General features: G+C 37.9%; 1 protein-coding gene across 4 annotated transcripts in view; it reads right to left on the bottom strand.

Moving 5' to 3' along the window:
* Positions 1–2,292: 2,292 nt before the first annotated feature.
* Positions 2,293–22,699, bottom strand: part of PRMT7 (protein arginine methyltransferase 7) — a 96,486-nt gene continuing 76,079 nt past the window's right edge. The window contains exons 1-18 of one of the 4 annotated variants that reach the window (XM_082319806.1): positions 22,631–22,679; positions 21,850–22,023; positions 20,994–21,030; positions 18,896–19,045; positions 17,336–17,444; positions 16,865–16,977; positions 15,366–15,607; positions 15,046–15,223; positions 13,794–13,921; positions 12,856–12,997; positions 12,257–12,340; positions 10,974–11,021; positions 9,720–9,809; positions 8,893–9,054; positions 6,368–6,442; positions 5,416–5,576; positions 4,166–4,262; positions 2,294–3,586 (exon numbers count right to left, since the gene is read on the bottom strand). In XM_082319806.1, coding sequence (XP_082175932.1) covers positions 3,428–3,586; positions 4,166–4,262; positions 5,416–5,576; positions 6,368–6,442; positions 8,893–9,054; positions 9,720–9,809; positions 10,974–11,021; positions 12,257–12,340; positions 12,856–12,997; positions 13,794–13,921; positions 15,046–15,223; positions 15,366–15,607; positions 16,865–16,977; positions 17,336–17,444; positions 18,896–19,045; positions 20,994–21,030; positions 21,850–21,944 — 2,070 coding nt within the window. In that variant the 5' untranslated portion in view covers positions 21,945–22,023; positions 22,631–22,679 and the 3' untranslated portion in view covers positions 2,294–3,427. The other 3 variants (XM_082319808.1, XM_082319805.1, XM_082319807.1) reach the window with 3 other exon arrangements.

Raw genomic sequence — 22,699 nt, 5'->3', positions numbered from 1 at the left:
TGCATCTTTAGTGCAAGAATCTCTTGTGCCACATTAAAAAAAAAAATCTGTCGGTTATACACTGGCTCTCATACAATATATGAACTGTAATACTGTTAGTTCAGTGGTGGCAGGGGATTCTGTTTCTATAAAAACATGCATCTACGCCTGCAGGCCTAGTCACTATCAAAGCTGTTGTCATTTAAGAAAAAAACTGCCTGTGGTAGCTGCACAGAGTAAGCTCCTTCCAAGAGAAAACAGGATTCTTGCTCTGCTTATTAAGATGCCAGTCACCAGCAGCTCTTCCAACTCAGCACATCACGGGAATGCTTCTGTCAGGTCTGGGAACAAACAGGAGCCTGAATGCTGCTACTGGGTAGATGTGTTTTTCTTACAAAGTAGCTTTCCTCCCCCATGTGTGTGCTTGCAGTAAAATGCCCTGTGGAAGAGGGCAGAGATAGAAGTACTTTTTTCGGTTTTGCTTACACATATAAGGAATGCCCGGTATCCCCCTATAAGCAGCTGTTTTCCACACGATTTACAGATCACACTAGGTTTTTAAGTCCAACCTGAAGAATTCACAGAAGCCAAGAAGACTGATACATACACTAAATACTCCTAATACACGTGAACAAATCTTTTCCCAAGTCACCCAGATTCTTATCAACACAGCTATGTTTTGTATGTACCAGAATTTAATGAGTGGTGTGGCTCGTGAAAACATTCAAACCATACATGTGGTAAGGGTTTCCTTCAACATAACAGCTTCCAGCATGTTTTAACCAAATCCTCAAAGCAGTTTCAGTGTCTGTCCAAATACATAAGCATAACCAGCAAGCATTAGTAATGTTGATCACACAGTGCATTAAAACATGCACAAGGTTTCCTGAGCACATCCATCAGATTTTGTTCCTCTAAGGAACCAACGGGTGCTAAAATACGCTCAGAATGCCAGCTTTCCAGCCTTCTTATTTTTTTGGACAGCAGCAACACAATTACTGCTCCAGGTATATTGAAATATAAGATGTTTTTCCTCACATGCAGATAATACGATTCATATTAATTGCCACAGTTCCGTTCTGGAAGCACAGTTCTGCAGACATGCTAGCTACTACATCTAGCCTATGCCCTTTGCTTTCACTGCACCCACCGCTGAGAATCTCAATAGTCCCAAGTCTCACAATACCAGAAGGGTTTAAAAAGGAGACCTCTCAGTCACCATGCCTATTATCTACTGCGGTGTCCACATAGCTTCAACATACGTAACACTGATAACAAAATACAAATTCCCATCAATGTGGATTTCTTCCCTTTGGCATTTTAGCAAATTTATCTGTTTTATTTTTTCTTAGGAAGTACGATTCAGGCATATACACACACACAGTTATCTTTGAGAAAGTTAACACTAGACATTAAAATACTGTAAATTCAGTTGTGATTTTGTTCTATCTTACTTTTTCATACCTATAAATTCTAATATATTGCTGTCTATTAGTTCTGTGTTCCCTTTGGAACACTGTATGCTTCTGTTAGATCCAGAATCATTTGGGCAGTTAAATGCAAAGTATCTTCAGAAGCTATTCCTACTGCAGAACAAGAACGGCAGCTCATGCTTTCTGTGTCAGGCCACAAGCAAGCACAGGAGGCAGCATCCGAGTTTCTTCTGCTGTGTTATCTCCTCCAGGAGAAGAGAAGCTATACAATGCAAGCCTTATGCATTCAGACTTGCACAACTGACTCTGTGCCTTTTTTTCTTTTCTTTTTTTTTTTTTTTTAATAAAGGGCCAAGCCTTTACCATTTAAAAGCCTTGGCTGTACTATTGTTCTCTTTACAATTGTACAGCTTATGTTCCCAAGATGTAACAAACACATTTGTACCACCATACTTTCTGTGGGCTAGGATCAGTGTATCAAAATTAGAAACAACTGTTTAAATGAAGAGCAACCTATATATTCCAGCAAAGTTTGTAAGAAATGAGAGTCTGAAGTTAAGCATCTTAAAGGTACAGTTTTGAAAAGTGAAATCCACAGATCTCGGCAGGAGCTGCAGGGTTTCTGTTTTAGTGAAAAACATTAGTCATGTATTTCATCGCCTCCTTACATCTATTAAGTGTTAAGACCTTGGTCAGGAAAATATTTCTGAAAAATCTAGTTATATTTCAGATGACTTCCAGGTCTATAAATATGATAACGCTCTTAGGAAGAAAAAGAAGAAAAGTTCCTACTCACCAGAATTATATGTCATGGTGACCAGGAAAGTAAAGTAGAGTGGGCTCCTGCTCCCTCATGGCTTCTTTATGGCATTCCTTTCCCTTTGCTGAAGTTGCTGCTCAGAGGAAACAGGAGTAGCTTTGGTAAGCAGAGTTATCCCTGCGGCTGGCTGACATAATTTCGGACTGGCAGTACATTGATTTTCTATTTCCCTTAGTAGGTCACACATATAAAACGGATACACCAATTGATTGTTCATCTAAAGCAGAATTAATTGCACACACATGGTCACACACTACAATTTCTGCCAACATGATTTGCAATGCAACTAAGAAAACCTCAGCTGTGGACATGTGTTATTGCAGAACAACATGCAACTTAGCTAAACTGGCAGATATTATTTAGACCTCTGACACAATAAGGCCACATTTTTGATCATATAATGTGTATTAAATATCTCCTCCAGATTTGCAAGTTTTTTAGACTGCGGCTCTTTTTCTTTTGTTTCTGGTCACATTACCATCCGTTTGTCACTTCCAATTAACCTGAATATGTACATTTTCTAATCTGCAGTTATGCCTTTCCAGACTTTGGTCACTGTTTAGCAAACGTCTCTTCAGAAAATGCAGCATCTCAGACTCCAGTAGAACATCACTGCATCACACTTTAATTCACTGACCATTTCAGTTTAATACTAGCCACAACTTACAGAAGTCTGTGAGCAGCTAAACTGTTTCCTTCTCCCTGTTAAGTGTATTAATATACATATGTAGCTTGACTGGGGATTTCTTTTTGTGCATTCCAGAGATCATTTCCCATTTTACAGTGACAAGAGCAAAGCCTATAAACAGATTGGTTTCATTCACTTTTATCTACTCTTGGTGTAAGGTTTAGTGTCTTCATCCGCTGATATGACACACAATAACCACCAAGTCAACTGTTTTGGAGCCCCATAACATTATTCAGAACTCCAAAATACCAGAGTTTCACACTGAAACAGATGGTAACAAGTATGTGTATATATGTATATAACCACTGTCAAGAATGCCTGTCCTTAAGAAAATGTTCCTCTCTACCTCCCCAACGACATATTTTGAAAACAAAACCAAAAAGGTTTAAAGTATATTTCAGAGTAGTCAGTTTGCTCTCTGGGTACAATAAAAAAAATCCCTCTGCCATACAAAAAATACTATAGAAGTTTATTATATTTTAGGAACATGAGTAAAAGGAAAGTATTTTATAATAGCTTAAAATCCATGGCAATCTCTCCTGTCTTTGTGTTGAAATTTATAGCATATGTGACAGCACTAGGAAGGTCTGACAGAGTTTCTGATTCAATAACAGAACTGAAGAAATAGACAGCTTGCTTGCAGTGAGGATTCCATTCACAGTTTCCCTACAGGAAAGAGTTAAAAGTGAAAGCAGTCAAAACTCTACGATATTATTACTAGACAGTGATAATGCAGTAAGAGCACAAGAGTTCTTGTCCCCAGTTCAGTATACAATGATCACATAGTTATCACTTCCATTGCCATCCATTCCATTATAGGAATGCATAATTTGAAATACCATATGCTACACTGCACAGTGAAGTCATAGAGGAAAAACGGATTTGGTCAAAGAATATTTAAATAGAATACTGAGAATACTTCTTCCCCTCAAAATTTTTGCCTTTGTTAAACTGAGAAAAGGGATTTGTATGAATAAATTCTACTTTGAGCTAGCATCATATTTAAGTTCTGAACGTGGTTCAAAACTATGGGAGCACTTGGATCCAATTCAGACTCTCCCATTTTAAGGTACATCTCCTGCTCCCCCCGAAAATATGAGCAGATAGTTCTACTAGTTCTGTCTACATAGTATTCAAACAGTCTAACAAAGAGCCCTACACAAACCAAGCATGGCCAACAGAGACCCATTTTTCAGCACTGTAATCTTATAGACTTTGACATAATAAATTACATTGAAGAAATACCTTTTCATTTGAAATTTGCATCAGTCCTGTACTAACGGAGATGTCAGCAGCAAGATGATATTCCATCCACAGAACTGCTCCATGGCTCTTTCCTTTCCTGGGGAGAGGTGGAGGATCAAAACCTGTTACTTTATACAATACTGACAGCTTAAACACTGCACCCATTCCTCACATAGTTTAGGTGAGAGCTATAGAAGCATGAATAACTTGTTTCCTTGAAAAAAAGTTGAACAGCTGAATGATTTGGTAAATGGGTAGCACCTTTTAAAGTATTTGCCGATACGAAATCTAAAAAAGACAAGGAAGAGGAGAATATGTCATAACTAAATCTACTCAGAACCAGTCATTTAACAGGCACTCAATAACATGGCATAAATTATTCGGCATATTTGGGGAGTACTTCCTTCACAGACCCCAGCTTCTCTTGTTTCTGAATTTTGAGAAAATATTTACCACATATCCCATTTCACTTCAAGTGTCTGCTCCACAAGGAGCAGAGGTCATGCTAGTGCGTTGCCTGCAAATACAACAACCGGTGCAAACACACAGAGACCCCACGCAGATGGTTCTGGATTTTGTGAAACCTTGAATTTTGTTTAACAAAGAGAAACATATAATTACAGCAGTGTTTGAGCTACATAAGCTCTAGATAGTTACAAATAACTTTCCCCTGTTTTTTCTAAAAAACATTTCAAGTTTGAACAGAATTAAATACAATCTGTAGTTAGATTATAATGAAAAATATCTCAGAAAACACGTGACAAATTGTCAGAATTATAGCTAAAAGGAAGAATAGTGTACACTTTAAAGCTATTAAACAGAATAATTTGGAAAGCTAAATAGGAGCTTCTTCTGCAAGAACTCAGCAACAAGGAACAAACAGAAAGATTAAAAACATCCATACAATGGTTTATTTTCTCTAAACTATAATCTGTTTAAGTTTTAAATCATGATAACATCTAGAAAAAATTTATTTTTGAAATACAGGCATATTATCTAAGAAATTACCCTTATTGTTATAGCCTAATGTGAATAGCCACAGGAATTCGGGTCAGAGTAACTTCCACAGCTTGAGGTAACATTTTTAGAAACTGTCAAGTATGTTGCCATTAGTTAACTACTATAGTTAACTATACATTGTATATACACACACACTATATATATATACACATGCACATACACGAAGAGCTTGAATATGAGGCAAAAAAAATGATTGTGACAAGGATATCTATTGCAATGAGAAAACTCACCTTGAAAGATTTACAGAACCCTCTGTGCTGAGACAGTGTTGCGGTACAGTCTTTCTAAAGTCAAATGTCAAAACTTCCTGGGGGTCAGAGAGCGACTTGCAAGGATATTCCCACAGAGGGTGAGGTTCTGCTTCCTTGGATTCCCTAAAATTCAGAGAATTCTGAAGAAAGAAAGTAATAAAACTATCTGAAAACAATCCAAAGGCAAACAGTCCTTGTTTTCAAGTTAATTATGTGTCCTGAACCCAGAGTATTTAAAGCAATAAAGGTGCAAGAGGACAGGACTACACTTCTTAGGCAGAAGGGAAAATATGTGCTACCTGCATGAACAAATCGCTGACTATGGTCCTCAGCAGTCAGACAGAAACGGGCACTTTCAAAATACAATGCATTTAACTTTTCTTCTCCCTGGAGATAAATTCTACTCTAGAACTGCCTGCACTCCTCCACAATGACTATAAAGGCAATCTAAATGGCTAACTCAAATATGGCTATCTACAATACAGCTCTAGAAATTGACACAGATAAATCTCACCCTTCGTATCTATTTCTCAGAAGACAAAAAGCCTTTTACTCTTTCAAAAGTACCTGCAAGGGCAAGTAAAGGTAGCAGGATTCATCTATGAACAACTCCCAGATGATTTGATTTCAAGCTCAGAACAAAATTTTGAGAATGGTATTTTTCTTTTTGAACGAACAGAATTCTTTTCAAAACAGTGCAAAGCATGGAAGAGCTTGGCAAATGAGAAGAAACATACAACCCCAAAACCCATGCCACAGAAGTTACCATTTTCCAAGAACTAAATAGCCACCGTATTTATGAAAAACTAAAACAATGGTGTTCTGCCTAACATACAAGTCTTTCAACTGTCACTAAATACTTTCTTAAGCCATGGTGAGTTTTGTTCTGTTTTGCTGAGACTTGTGCTGAAACTATTTTCAGTCTTCTTACTTTAATCATATCATCCATAGTCTGGACATCAAAACCTTCACAGGTGCCACACGGACTCCGGATTCTCCATAAGTCCTAAAAAAGAAAACAGGATGTTTTTGGCTTTATTAGAGGAAACAGGAAATTAGATTAGACATTTGATAACAAGTCAGATAAAGTCTCTTTACTATCTATACATTCCTAAACCATCAGAACTAGTGCAAGAATCAGAAGATAGTGTATTCTGGGAAAATGTTTTGCAAGTCAGTTAAATCTTTAGCCACTGTTTTAAATTTTCAACTCCTCTAAAGAATATGCCACATTTCCTACCATCTCTATGCATACTTTACTTTAGAGTAGGTATGGATTTCCCAAGATTAAACCCTTGCAGCCCCCTCATTTCCACTACCCAGCACAGGTAAGTGCTCTCAGTTGCAAACATCTTACAGCCTATTGGACCACCATACTTCCCTTCAGGACTCCAAAGATTAGTGAAATCATTTTAGGCACTTCATACTATGCCTCTCACTGACTTCAGCAGTCCACTGGACAGAAAATGATTCGGTTCAGCTTTTGCCCTTTCTTAGACTGCATTAATGGTCTCTCAATAGAACAAGAACATTTACTAGCTGTGGATATATACATTTTGTTACCTGTTCATTGTTGCACTTAGCGACCTCAAATGTTCCTGCTTTACAAGATGGCAGCAGGACTACCACAAATTTAAATGAATGCTGTCATAATTTATGCCTGAATACAGCATGAACTACAGTGACTATAAAGAATCTCTGCATGGCATACCTGACAGAACTATCCAATTAGATAGGCAGCATCCTGCTCCCCGAGTGCAATTATGGACTAAACAAGTTTATAACTGAAGTCATTTCATCAAATTCTTTCTCCTGGATCCAGCTTTTGCTAATTGCTTAACTGTAATGACATATCCCTATTCTGACAAGACAGAACAGTCTACAGACCCGGTTCTGCAGAATACATTACAACACTATGTCTGTTCCTTCTGTGTAACCAAGAACTGGTAAATGCAGAGGTTATTTTAAAAAACCCACAGACTCTAGTCTTCGAGTCTAGATTCACCACTGAACAAAGAGGAAAAGGTAAAATTAAAGCAATAGCTTCTGGAATAGCTTAATGGAACTAAGCACGAGTTAAATGTTCTACTGAAATAGCTATGAGGAATCATCTCTGAACACAACCCTGTACATAAAAGTGTAAAACTGAGGTTCAGGTGACATGAATGTTACTCTACATTCTGCTACTAGATCACTGAATAATCTTAAGTCACCACTCTGCATGCTTCAGTTTCCTCATCCAGAACATGAAGAGAATAATACTTACTTCCCTACAAAATGCTCTGAGTTCTAGGGAAGTAAATCCTCTAGAAAAGAGAGCATGAAATTAAAATTAACTGCTTATTTCAATCTGATTACTGTTGATTAGTCTTAAACATCTGCTTCCTATTACAAGATTCAGATTTACATTATTTACTCAGTATATTTTTAAATTCTCTACATTTTTGCAGAAAACTGAAAGGTATGTAAAGAAAATACTGAAAGGTATGTAAAAACATGCAGCGTAGTTGGTTAGTCCCAGAGGGAAAAAGAACATATGTATTTTCACATGCACAAATCAAAGGCGGAAGTAAGAGAACAAGGGTGAAGAGCATTCAAATAAGGAAACTGTTAAGGGAGAGAAGGCTCAGACACAAGACGACACAGCTGGTGAACCAGACAGAGGGAAGAAAAGGAGAGAGAAAAGACCTGGGATTTTTAGCAGATAAACTGAAGGTTATCTTTATGCGAAAATTCATTAGATTACAGACTTTTTTTTATTTATAGATATGTCTACTTTAGTTACACAATTTCAGAGTTACACAATTTCAGAGTTCCCTCACTTAAGCTACTGGACAAAAACTTTCCATATTAATTATAAAAGTACTTATTTAATTTCCATTGTCATTGTAGGTAAACTCTTCACAATCTTTACTTGACCAAGTCCTTAATAACAGCAAAAAAGTTTATGCCTTTGTACAATTTCTGAAAGATGACTTTTCAAAGTATTTTTAAGATGTGACACCTATTATGCTCAAATTTAGAACTGTGCACAGCTTCAAGTGGTTAAAATAAAAGAACATGCAATTATGAATCCTGCCTACAGTCTTATACTCATAAAGTTTCATTTTAAAACCTGGTATTTTGCAGAATATCTAATTTTATAAATAACCACAATTCTCACATGCTTCAGCAATCTCTCTCTAATCTAAAGAAATATTTTAAAACATTCAGGCCTTTCACTTAAAATGGTAAAATTACCCGAGTTAATTTTCTGACAAGAGATGGCTGAAATAGCAAAACTCATCTTCAAGATGTCAAATATTCTTTTCCCAGGTGGTGAGTGCAAAACATGTCGAAGTAGACAGTATTAAGATGAGAGAAACTCGTTGTTAAAAAAAAAAAAAAAACTGGAAGAGTACTCAATTTTAAGTGGATTTGTGTAAATATCAAATGGATAGTTCTAAACAATCTCACCTGAAACTCCACAATCATCATGTGCAAAGAAGCAGACTGAGGTAGGACAGTGACATTGCTGGTAAGGTGACTGGTCACAGCTGTCCTAGCATACCAGAAATAAAGGTTATGCCACGGCAACAAACTTGTAGTAAAAAATGGCTCTCCCACAAGAACAGAAATCTTGGCAAAGAAAGGAGGAGATAAAAAGCATTATAATAAAGAACAACAACTCAATAAAACAAGATGTTTATATCTTCAGTAGTTGACAATGCAACGTAGCAAGTGAAGTCATCTAGATAAAAATTTCTACTGCTCTATAAGGATTTAATTACTGCATACTGCATATACTGCACAACAGACATCTTTTTGTGTTTTTCGTTAGCAAATTTTAAACTGTATTATCCTGCACCAAAGTTTGAGAGAAAACATTGCAGTTTTAGGTTGGAAGGCTTTGTAATGAGAGTCATAGAATTTTGAAATTTTTCATTTAAGGATGCGAGTACTTCCAAATAGACTGCAATCTCCTGAGTGGCTTGAGAAAGAAGAGCTACAGCCTAGTAGCACACATGCAGTTAAACCAGTTTAACTGCTTTAACAACTGATGTAGATTATGCAGCAAGGGAAAGTCATACCCTTTCAAAAACAAAGCGAAAACCCTGCCAGTCTTTAGTCTCATTTAGTTTTAGCAGGACAAGGTCTGAACCATCTACTCATTACATTGGTATGAATTGGGATATAAATGGATACGTTGTGGTTACAGTAGCACAGTAGGAAAGCAGGATTCATTTTCACCTTCTGCTTCCCACCACCCCACTGAAATTCAATATTGGACAACTGTAACATACCTTTTTATCTTCCAAATGAGAAGATGTCAGCAACTCAGGACGTGCTTCTATTATTTTAATTTTATCTTCAAGATGATTTGCTTTAAAAAACTGAAAGAAAAGTAGCATACTGTCTTTATCAAAAGCTATAGCTGAGACTCAAACCCATATGAAAATAATAATTTTATTAAAAATAAACCGAAAAGAAACCAATAGCCAAAAGAAATTTTTAAAAAACTGCCTACCATAACTTAACGGGATGATACAAGTCTATTCTTGAAGGGTGCACCTAGTGACACATGCCCTACATATTCCTTCAATTAAGTGTATAAAAAGGCAGATAACTCAAGAGTTGCCTCACCTTGATTCATTTGTACTTTGAAGCATATGGGAAGGACAGCCAAGAAAGACAAAAATTACTTCAGCTACAAATACACTGCATATTTGGCTTCTGTTTGAGACCAGGTTTGTGTCCTAATTTTCCTACCATTCATGTTTTTGTACTCCTAAGCCACAGGCTGAGATAGACCTCTTTCAAATATGTAGTGCCAACTAAAACAGACACAGCCGAACGATGACTTCAGGAAGCTGCTTCCAGTCACTTCTCAGACATTAGCTGCCTCTCCTGAACAGCCCCCGCTCCACTGGCAGGGCCTTCTGCACTCTACCCAAGGAAGCAGATGAAACATCGCTTGCAGTTAAGACCCACTCCTTACTGTCTCCTAAGAGCAAAACAGCAGAGCAGGCATTCCAAACTTGTATCAGCTGGAAGACAGAACAGCTAGATGCCACTTCCTGGTAAGACTGGTGCAAGCTATGGGGATGCTCTCACATTCCACTAATTCTCAGAAACAAACAGGTTGGCTTTTATCTCCAATTCAATGAGGGCAGCAGAGCAGCAGCTCAAGCAGACAAGCCAACAGGCATCTGCAAGGAGAGACGAAGCACTGGCAACCATAATTCCCTCTGCTCAGCTCAACTTCCCAGTGGCCTATTCAGCTTGTGGCTAAAGCTATGAGATTGGATCTATCTCCAACTGGATGTACTCCTCCAAGTATTTGCATAAAGCTCTGTACAAATACTAGGAAAAAATAAGAAGTCCTCCCCTGCAACATATCCCACCTCCCACAGTCTTGTCAAACTGTTTGATCAAATGCATTCATTACACTGATTTAACCTCCAAGCAACTGATGCAAGAACAACCCAAGGCATCAGCTCTGGCCTTAGAAACGCCATGAGTTCATTTAGTGCTTTAACAGAAAACTAAATACTCACTTTTTCCATGACAGAACAGGACACAGCAGAGTTTTCTAACGTAAACACCTAAAGAAAATACACAACACTTAGTCAAACTAGCTTTATAATTTTTAATTAAAAGAATATGTAAATGAACAATGAAGGAACTATTTTTATGCCCTAGTGAACCTAGTTCATAAAAACCATGCATCTGTCCCACAGCCCACTGTCATGTACCTTTTTAACAACAACGAAAACACCCCCAATAACTACAGGCTAAATAATGCTGTTTTCACAGCCATACAAGAAAAAATCCAACAGAATGCAAATATTTGTTTTCCATTTTCAAGATGCACATAGCATATTAACATTTGCTCTAGGCATATATTTACTCCTGAACAAATGCAAGCATATTGCGAGTGTGCTGAATCAACCTCCAGTAGCACTTACTCCTTCTAAGCATCATTTAACATGATCTGACTGGATCAGCTGGAAAGAGCTCAGATATGCATTGCAGCACACCAGCCTTTTGAAGTAAGAAAAAAAATAGGTTTTATTCAAAATTGGTGAACAGTTAGGCAATATGCTGCTACAGGGCTAGGAAAACATTATGGAAATCTCTGTCTGCCCTATTCATTTCCTCTCTCCTCAGTAGTCATCTGCGACTAGCCGCTACTAAAGACAAACATACGGGGGCCATGGATCACTGGTTTAACTCAGCGTGTTTGTTTATTTCTATGAATTGCCTAGCATCTTCCTCAGAATTATATTACATTACACATTTCCAGATATTCAGTCCAACTATAATAGATTTTAGCTTGAAGAGCCCCATGAGAGAACACATCAAGTAAGGTATATACTTAAATGAGACAGCCAGGCAGCTCTCATTCATACACGGACTCAGTATTCTTACTGCTTCCTATCTTGCTGTTACAGACCTTCAACTTCAGACTAGATAATAAATGTAATTATGGAATTGCAAACATAAAAGAAGAAAAAAAATTGCGAGACATTTAGGTCAGTAGAAAGAGTATTTCTCTTACAAAGATGGCAAACAGGAGTCAGCGGGGAATGAGGAACACCGCTTTCATTCAAGGCTACACATTGGTAACATCAAAACTGGTAATTATTATCTCCCTAGACTTCAGCTTGATCAGAGATGAATTTAACCTCCACTTCAACACAATGGGAGCCTCTTTCTCACTTGTCACTGAGGAGGCACTGGAAATAATTAAATAATGGGCTGGAAATGCTGAACTATACCAGAGAACTAAAAATACCAAGCTAAAACGCAAAGATCAGAAAAACAAGTAGTACTTTACCTGCTTTGCTCCAAGATAGTGAGCCAGCACAGGCAGCAGACTGCCATCACTGATACAAAGGCAAACACTATCCGTTTTCAGAACCTACAGAAAATAAATAGTCATTGTTATTCCTATTCCAGGTGAAAAAGTTTTCAAATTCTAGACATTTTGGTGGTGTTTTTTCCCACTTTATACACTTCCATAATACACTTCCATTATACACTTCAAATAAAGACTGGGACATACTGTGATTAATATAACCACTTCAAGCAGAACAAAATACTGTAAGAAATATTCATGTAATCCCTTTGTTTTAGGTCAGAAAAAGTTTGCACAAAAATGTATTGGGTGTCTTTACTCAACTAGCAATACTCCTTCTAAAAAATACAGAGCTGCTACAAATTCCTATGCAAAAATGGCTCCTTACAATTTAAAAAAAGTAATGCCAAAGTTCTCATGACAAAATATAACTTACATCTCTTGATGTAAATAAAACACACTTTGTGAGCAACATCCTTTAGCAAGGGAGAAACAAATTCCATAAACAATTATTGCAAATAAAACCATACACGCATCTATCACAGAAGCCAAAAAACCTACAGGCAACATGCATTCACCTTCATCAAAGACTTGATGTATTGGTGTGTTCGGTTCTGATCATTTAATTCCCCAAAGCGTGGTCTATTCCAAAGAAGATGAGCCTGACACCTACAAACAGGACTCTCAACACGAATGTCTGCTTTATTCTCCTCTTCTCCCCTGCAAAAAAAATTTCAATGAAATACTAACTACATGTTTTCGCAAACAGCTACATTTATGCATTTTAGCTAGTACACACATTAATGCATACGGACTCCACTGTTACTTGTTCAAATTTACTAGTCCTCCAGGGACATTTTTGTAGCTTTGCATTTCCAAATGAAAAGAAGAGAAAGGGCCAATTTTCAGCTTTTTTAAAAGACAAAACCAAGAACCCTCCAAAATTTCCCACTACCTGTGATGATTAGGTATTTTAGGCTTTGATCTTTTAGAAAAAAGTTACTTGTTTGGATTCCTAAGTAAAAAAGGTACATAAAATTAACATTAACTTTTAAAGCTGGCACTGATTTTTAAAAATGTTAGCTGCTATTGTCATCACAACCGACATGACTAAGCTCCTTTTAATTTGAGCAAAAGGCATTAATCTCAAACAGACATTGCTGACTGGGAAAATAGAAATTGGAGACAGAATGGCAATTATTTCACTCCTTTACCTATATGCCAGCTCAGCTGAGCTATATTTTAGGATTTCCAGGAACCAACCATGAGTGTTTTTTGTTTCTCTGTCATAGAATGCCACCAGGTATAAGGCAGGAGTCTGCAGTCCAAGCCTCAACTGTGTTTTTACGCATAACGTGTTTTTTTTCACCTGTGCATTGCCCATGAAGTGGCTTTTAATAATTTTCTAGTCTTTAGGTTCTTATCTTGCTCTTCTACAAAATAGCTACTGTTAAGAGCAGCAAATACTCAAGCTTGGAGTAAAATACCACCCTTTTTCACACACATGTATTGTTACCTGGCTTTCTGCAGCTTATACCACAGAGAGTACTCATCACGACAGGCAGTCAGGTACACCTTCTCACCCTGGAGAACTGGCTCCTCATTTGGAAGAAAATACACACACTGCATCCAGTGATCTCTCCACTGAAAAGGGTTGATAAACAAAACCTTAGGAAGTAACTCATAAATAGTAAATGGAAAGTAAACAAATAGCAGGAAATCAATTAGTAAGAATGGGCACGACTTTGAAGCACTGATGTACGACTAGTTGAAATAATCCTGTTCGTGTTAGCAAGGCTGAATAAAGACTAAAACCATATATTGAATAAATGTATTTTATATAGATTTCTTACAACAGAATAAGCCTGAGACCACTTGCTTGCTGACTAGCTAAGCTTGTATTTTAATCAAATGAAAAACAAATCCAAAATACACTTTACATTTATTAATGCTGTTTCACCTCTATCGTTCACTTATGTTAGAAACCTGTACTGAATTGCTGATAGCGACCAGTGCTTGGAGCCTTATGCATCAAATGAGGTTACTTAGTGTCACTCTGATATGACAGCACAACTATTTTGTGTTTCAAAAAGCTATTTTCTGCATTGCAAATATTCCAAGCTGATCAGTCATTCTAAGCTGACTGAATGCCCTGAAGCTTGGTAGTCGAAAATTTTGTTCTCAAACACGGTTAAGTGCAATCATTTTGTAGCTTCCTTTTGATGAAGTTCATTCTACTAGTAAATACATTCATACAAAAACACAGGAATCTGATTTAATAGTGATCTCCTGTTCCTCTAATTATCCAGTATCAACCCAGCACTTTCCCACACAAGTCTTTTTTATGGGAGTATAAATATATTACCATAAACTTAACACTTATTTGGAAATTTAATAGAATAACTCCATGGAAGCAAACCACAGATTAGTATTTTGACCAGGGATAGTGACTAGTTAGGGAAAAATATGTGGAAATCTTTGTTTTATTTCTTGAAAGTAAAAGAAAAGAAATAAAATAAAAATATCTGGAAGACAGCTTCAGTTTTTAAGCTTTACATTAAAGCTTACATTAAAGAAAAGCTAAAATGGGTACATACTATAGTTAACATGTCTATGATTTGCTTATTTAGCATCTTCCAATACATAAAACATCAACAAAGTTCCTATACAGTTTAAGGGACAGCTGCTTAAAATACCCAGTATGGCCTTTACTCAAAATAATTACTGACAGTCATCTGATGATAGTATCTGAAGGGTCAGTATTTTACCTGGAAAGCAGAAGTGGATTTTACCCAGTACGGAGCCATTGTGCAATTTATCATCCCAGAGGGGTCCATGTCAATATCCCACCAGGAAAGTACAATTTGTGCCTTGCCAGATTTTATAGGCTCCAGCTGCACTCTGTAGTAGGTAGAAGCACTCCTTACTGGCTTACTGAAATCCACACTGCAGAGAAGCATGAAAATTGTAAAAAGAAATAGTTCAGCATTCCTCAGAAATTCCCACTAGCTTCCTAAGTTGAATACACAACTTATATAAAAGGTATAACAGGAAAATTTTGTTTTGAACAAAACAATGCCTACCTTACCTGAACATTGTCACCACATCACTAAGGATAGTGAAGTCACTTGAAGGCATCTGATTCAGTTGGATATCACAAACAGAAGGAACACCTGGACAGTTCTCCATTTCTGAAGGGGAGACAATAACTTTTTCACCATCCTCTGCTTCGACATGAACAGGAAACAGTTTGTTCCAGGACCACATTCTTTTGGATTCCACTAATTGGACATAGACTGTTGCCCTGTGAGGCACTGCCTCACATCCTTCCTGAGTGTTCAAAATAAAGGGTAAACACATTCAACAAGTTTGACTTATTAACATGCATGAGAATTAAAGCAATTGAAATGTGAACCAATTTAAAGAAAAGTTGGACCGGGAGCTTTGGAATCTTAAACACAAATTATTTCAGAGACTTCTGTAACATCAGAGCACTTTGTCTCTCTATCTGTGAAATACGATACACGTATCTATCCTGTTCAGTGTGGTTCAGCAAGGCCAGATGACTTTATTAACCATGCAACATTATCAGTTTACTAGCCTCAGTTAAACCTGCATTTCCATTCTCATTCTGAAATAAGAGATCTATCTTGAGCTTCTCAAGGCAGATAACTACTAAGCTATCAACATTAAAACAGTTTGTGAATGCGATTAGTAAATAAGAAAAATAATAGCTCAGATATTTATGCAATGACAACTTTGTATCCATGTTTAAAGAGTAGAAAACGTGTAAGGTGTTCTAAAAAAACCACTGTGAACTAAGAGCCAACTGTGAAGTCCAAGAACAATGCTTTTACAACAAAGACTAATTACAATTTAGAGTTACATACAGAGAGCAGTAAAAAGTTATGGAGTGCTATTGTCTTTATATGTAAAACTGGTGAAATGAAACCTAGAAACCTGAATAAAGTTTTGGCATCCACCTTTTAATTAAAAGAAAAAATTACAAAGGGTAAAAGAGAAAGCCCTAAAATTATACCTATAGATTATATGTCAAAAAACCTGGATATTAATTTGATTACAGTGTTTAAAGTATTTCCAGAAGCAAAAAGCATACAGCGTAGCAAGAGCTCCTCAGGAAAACAAACAAACAATCAAACAAACAAACAAACAAACAAACAAACAAACAAACAAACAAAGAACCAATGCCTGGAAGGTGAAGCCCATCAAATTTAGGAGGAGAATTTCATTTTTTAAAACGTCTTGGAACAAAAGCATCTAAGGAAAGCTCCAGATCAGAACTGGATGCCTTTCTGAAAGACACTTGTTAACCAGCAAGTTATTGGTTTTAATACAAAGTAACTAAGTGTAATTTCAGAGCCTGTGATTTACAATATGAACTCAAATGGCTTTATTCTAGGAATGAATCTAGTAAGTGATTCACTGAATAAGAAATTAGCATAGCTGATTGTGTATTTACAAAGATACAGAAGACTAAATCAAGTATAATCTCTATCCTACTCCAAAAAAGACAGAAGAGTTTCTCTAGGGATAAATGTGACACACTCTCAATTTCTATTTTCTTACCTGTACAAGATATTTGTGTGCATGCTCATATGTTGGTAAAGCTCCTTCTCCTATCAGCTCTGTATCAAATAATTCTGTTACCAGGATGTTTGCACGACATTGCATATCTCCATCTAAAAGATACAATTTAATATTGTAATATTAAGACTTTTATATAAGTCTTTCAAGAAGATGCTATCCTGAAAACACAAGTAATTAAAAAAAACGAAACAAAAACCCCAACTTATTCCTGTTAGAGAACCTGCTGAAAACTGCAAGTTATTTTCCTTTAGAAGTGTACTACGAAATACAAATGACTACTGAAATACTATTATAACACTTCCTTTTGAAGTAAATTTCTAATGTTCCTTTCTAGAGAGTAAAGGATTTGCTTGTTTTAATTAAAAACATATGGAAAATAAGAATGAGACATATTCCTTCATGGTTTTGAGGTACTTGCCAATTTTTTTAACCCTAGCCTATTTTTCTCACCTGGGCCAACTGTGACTTCAGTGGAGTGCTTGTTGATTACCTTGATCTTGTCACGAAAACCATTTTTCTCCACTATCTTCACAGCAGCATTAGCCATGGGCTTGAAAACCTGTAAACAGCAAGAGTATAACAAACTGGTAAGTTAGCATTAGCTTTCAAAAATGAAAGGGCATCAACACAAAATGCAGTATATGTAGTCGTGCAAAAATTTAACATCTTCTGTATCTTTTCCTATGTTTGAAGTTCATCACCATGAAACAAAACAGCAAGTCTGCTTCAAAAGTTCATAGAACTCCAATGTCACTGTTACAAACTGAGCATCAGCTGTCTCCAAAAGCTACTCCAATTTAACTTTTGAAAGACAAGAATACACATTAAGAATATTTTCACATTTACATTAAAGAAACTTGTTTATTTTTAAAAATAAAGATACATATGCATCAAGAGAGGCCCCAAGAGACTTATATGTGCTCAAGACATTAAATAAATAAATAAATAAATAAGTAAACCCAAAACAACCAGCACTGAAATTTTCACTGAAGTATGCCAAAAATCTGCTTTTATTAACAGCATAACTGTGAAGAGAATTTTTGCTTCCTTCAGAATGAAGAGAAAAATAGAGAGAGTATATAGCTTGAAAATAACAGAACGATGAAGAATGTGTTGAAAGGGCTTAATGTCCATATCCAGTTTTTAAACTCAAAAATTTTAAATATTCTACTGAGCCACACAATCTGACTACTTAAGACATTTGTGGCCACTTTGGAGATCAGCACAACCCTCTCTGATTGCTTCCTGTGTCTACATGAAACAGGACTGTCTCTGAAAAATGATCATAGGATAAAATCCTAGATTAAAAAAAAAAAAAAGTAGATTTTTACTTGGATAAAAATCACACAGCAGTCTTTCAACTATGACCTACAGACAAGTGAATCTTCTCTTTGTTTCTTCAAATGCGTTAAAAAAAAAAAGCTAAACTGGCCAAAATGTTCCTGTTATTATCCTTAATTTAAGTAATGGCTGCTAATAACCATTAGGATGTTTCTTAACTGCCAATAAAAAAGGAGATGCTCTATCTAACCATGAAGAGATGGAAAAATCAGTTTATGAGACAGTGTCTTTAACAATGTGGTCGATGTTATGATCAAGTACTCTGAGAACCCATCTCCAAGAGTTGAAACTTATGAAGATCAGCAATACGGTTAGAGAATACTCACATTTTTCAAAAACTTGGTTAAAGTTTTCCATATTACACTTGAGTTTTGATAAGAAGTAGAGAAGACAGAATACCATAAGACTTGACTTAGTAATTTTAATCTGTACATTTACAGAAACTGTCCCAAAAATGAAAAATGTACTATACATTTTCAACTGTATTCTTGTAAGACCTAAGTGCTTTTGACACATAAAAGTATCAAGCTTGCACTTCAGAAGCCACAATACAAAACAGCAAATGCATCCACTCCACTGATCATGCAGACAGAACAACTGCACTGAAGCTCTAAAAAGAGGCTATGAACATGCATGCAGAAGTTTGCACAACCCGTAACGAAGGCTTACCTCGACTGCATAGCAGAAATCTGCACCTGCTGAAGCTGCCATCATAGACAGGAGTCCTGTGCCAGTCCCTATGTCCAGAACAATTGCTTTCTCACCTCTTTCTTTTACTCTGCTCACTGCAGCACGAATACCTTGGTAATACTTCACATTCTGTGGAGAAGAAAAAAAGAAAAAAAAAAAAGATCAGCAACCTTTTATCCATTTCTACTTTTAATTTTTGTGCAGAAATCTTGCATTCTCCAACTATGAGTTTATAATTAGAAAAAGGCCTACAGACATTCTTTATGCTATACAGTCACACCAAAGCCATCTTCAGCAAAAGCAAGTATTTTTGGAGGGATCAGTCCATTTAAAGTACATCAATTTTTATCACGATATTCGCATTGTCATTGATCAGTCAGCTATTTATAGCACATTCATAATTTACAAATGTAATATATTTTCTCAAGCAAATAATAAGATCCATGTGAGATACTACTGTTTTTCTGATTACTTTTCCCCTGCAGCACCACTCAAATAGTCATGATGCCTGTGACAGCACAAGAGCTAAAGTATCTTGCATTTAGATTCCTCTTTACATCTACTGAAAAGCATTCATACATGAGAAGCATCATGTGTAAATACTGGCTTTTGGTTATGTGCCCCCATTAAGTGGGGCTGCAAGCATACCAGCATTAACAACAGGAAAATACCCAAATGCTGTTATCTGTCAGCTACAGTATACATATTGAAATATATGCTTATATTTACTCCATAAAAGCCTGTTGTGAGACATTCCTTTCCGAATGATTTATCAAGCCTCTCCAAAGAACACACTATCTTTGGATATTATAAATTTGGAAGGTCTGCTGGATCCCTTTCCGAACAATTCCAGTTAACACTAGTGACCAGCAGGTCGAGGGAGGTGATTCTCCCCCTCTATTCCACTCTCATGGGGCCCCACCTGGAGTACTGCATTCAGCTCTGGGGTCCCCAACATAAGAAAGACATGGACCTGTTGGAGCAAGTCCAGAGGAGGGCCACGAAGATCATCAGTGGGCTGGAGCACTTCTCCTATGAGGACAGGCTGAGAGAGTTAGGGTTGTTCAGCCTGGAGAAGAGAAAGCTCCAGGGAGACCTTACAGCAGCCTCCCAGTACCTGAAGAGGACCTATAAGAAAGCTGGGGAGGGACTTCTTACAAGGGAGCATAGTGACAGGACAAGGGGTAATGGCTTTAAACTGACAGAGGGTAGATTTAGATTAGATATAAGGAAGAAGTTCTTCACTATGAGGGTGGTGAGGCACTGGAACAGGTTTCCCAGAGTTGTGGATGCCCCATCCCTGAAGTGTTCAAGGCCAGCTTGGATGGGGCTTAGAGCAACCTGGTCTAGTGGAAGGTGTCTCTGCCCATGGCACGGGGGTTGGAACCAGATGATCTTTAAGGTCCCTTCCAACCCAAACCATTCTATGATTTGATATATAATTCCAGTAGAGCTGTTTTAATTACTTAGACACAACTTGCTGTCTCTACATGGCTTATTAAATCCCTGATCCCATTGGCATGTTTCAATTCAATATGAATTCAAGACTCATAGTGTAGGCACCATAAAAGCCTTTAAAAAGGTTATTGACAAAATGGTTGACTAAAAGGCTAGAGCAGAAAGAACATTTAAACCATTCGCTCCAGACTTTATCGTTGCCTGTAGATACGGTATCTCAATTTTCTTCTCAATTCTAAGCAGTAAATAAGAGCTAAAAATACCACAAAAGAATAAAGATAGATTTACTTACATTCCTATAAAAGCTAAGCCGCCTAGATTCACATTTACAGCCTTTGAAATATCATGTAATGAGCTCTCTCAGTCAAAAATGTCAAACATAGAACAGCAAAATCAGCTACTGAATGTAAATATCATGTTCTGCAGAAAACAACAGAACACTAGAGTCAGATGTAAGAAGGCATCTGTTGATCTAAGAGCAGGTCTGGTATCTTAAAGGGTACAAATTTGATCATTTCATCTTTCAGAGAAACCTGTATAATCATGCAGTGACAGCTATTCAAGAGAAAGGAAATGAGTATTTTCTCGTAATTCAAAAGTTTTTCGCTTCTGTACTTACTCTGTCTTTATCGTGAAGCATATCTGCATAGCGTGACCTACAATAAAAAAAGATCCAGTCAAAATACTACATACTGCAAAGCACAACAAAACTACTACATCTTATATAGCTGCCTTTGTTTTCTCTTACTAAGGCAACTGGTCCCCACAGCCCATAAATGCACAGATAACTGATACGCTCTTTGAGGATCTGAACTTTTTCCCAAATCTAAGGAAGAATGTCATTTCAGTGATCTGGTCATCAGCATATAATTGAACTCAGTAACTGCTGGCATATATCCTCTTGTCAGTAGTGGACCCAATACATAGACCTATGGACAAACAGCTGTGAATAACAGCTGGGACAGACAGAGGTTGATAGCAATGAAAGAGCCTACTAATGGTCTATCATTTGTTACCAAGATTTAAATTTCTTTGGTCCCCATTTCTTCATGGGTCGCACTACTTAAAAATACCCCAAAATCTAATCTTCCCAACTTCTCTGGCTGTTACATTAAGCTCTTAAAAAGTTACTACAGGAACAGACAACTGGCAATCATTTGTTGCACTGGGGATTTAAAAGAAATTTAGTCAATGTATTTTGCCACAACTCAGTCACTGTCAGCGTTACGATAAGCACCTCAGAAAATGTTTAAAAAAATTTAGAAAGAAACTACTTGGAGAATACTTTACAAAACTCTGCATTTACAGTTCTGCCCTGTACGACACGGGGCACCGTAACATTTAGACTGTCCTACAGTCTGTTCATCTTGCGCCCTTGGAACTTCTACAGAAATAAATGCAAAAATTGCCATAAAAACAGTTGGGTTTGCTCTTTTTTGTAGCTTTAGTGGAACAAGCTATTCTTTCCAGCATACCTTGCGATTTCCTGATGGTAGTCATAGTTCTCATCCTCTTCTAACCACTCCATTGCACCAGTGGTTGGATTAGCTCTTCCACAAAAGGTCTTCATGATCAATCTCAGTTTGTGTTATTTATGTATTATGTGCAGTTTTGCTGCTTTGGCTTCAGTATAATACTCAAAATACTGGCTGTGAAAAAAAACCCAAAAAACCACAAAACTTCCAGTGAGAACAACAGACGTGACTCTGGATACATACATGTGCTTTCCCTATTACACCTGACTGGGCCAGAAGCACTGGTGACTGCCTTGCACTTTTTCTACAGATGTTTTAAGCTTACATCTGTCCCCCAGCCCTGCTCATCAACTCAGCCCAGGAAAAAAAAAAAAAACACCAGCAAATTCTGAAGGAAAAACACCTCCCCCCGAGGCGAACGGCCCCCCCCAGGGGGTCCCCACAGCCTGAGGAGGGGCCCGCACACCCCGGGCAGCGGCAGAGCCGAGGGGAGGGCGGCCGCAGGGCCCCCCCGGCTGGGACCCCGGGCGGCGGTGGGGAGGCCGAGGCCGGAGCAAAGCGCCCGGGCAGCGGCAGCCCCGCCGGGGCGGGCGTCAGCCTGGGACAGGCCCGGCCGCGAGCAGAGCAGCCTCGGCCCGGGCCTCCCCCCGCCCCGGAAGGCGCTGCGACGGGAGACGGCGAGAAACGTCCGTCGTTATCCCCCGCCCGACACCAGCGCGGCGGCCCCGGGAAGCGGCGGACCCCCCACGCCCCCGGCGTGGCCACGGCCGCCACCACCTACCCCTCCGGCCGCCTCACGGCGCGCCACCCGCCCGGCGTGCACCGCGGCGGGCCGGGGGGAGCCGGCGGC

This window comes from Platalea leucorodia, assembly GCF_965183815.1.
Source record: "Platalea leucorodia genome assembly, chromosome: 8".
Lineage (NCBI taxonomy): Eukaryota > Metazoa > Chordata > Aves > Pelecaniformes > Threskiornithidae > Platalea > Platalea leucorodia.
The sequence above is the reverse complement of the archived record's forward strand: the minus strand, read 5'-3'. Positions and strand labels throughout refer to the sequence as shown.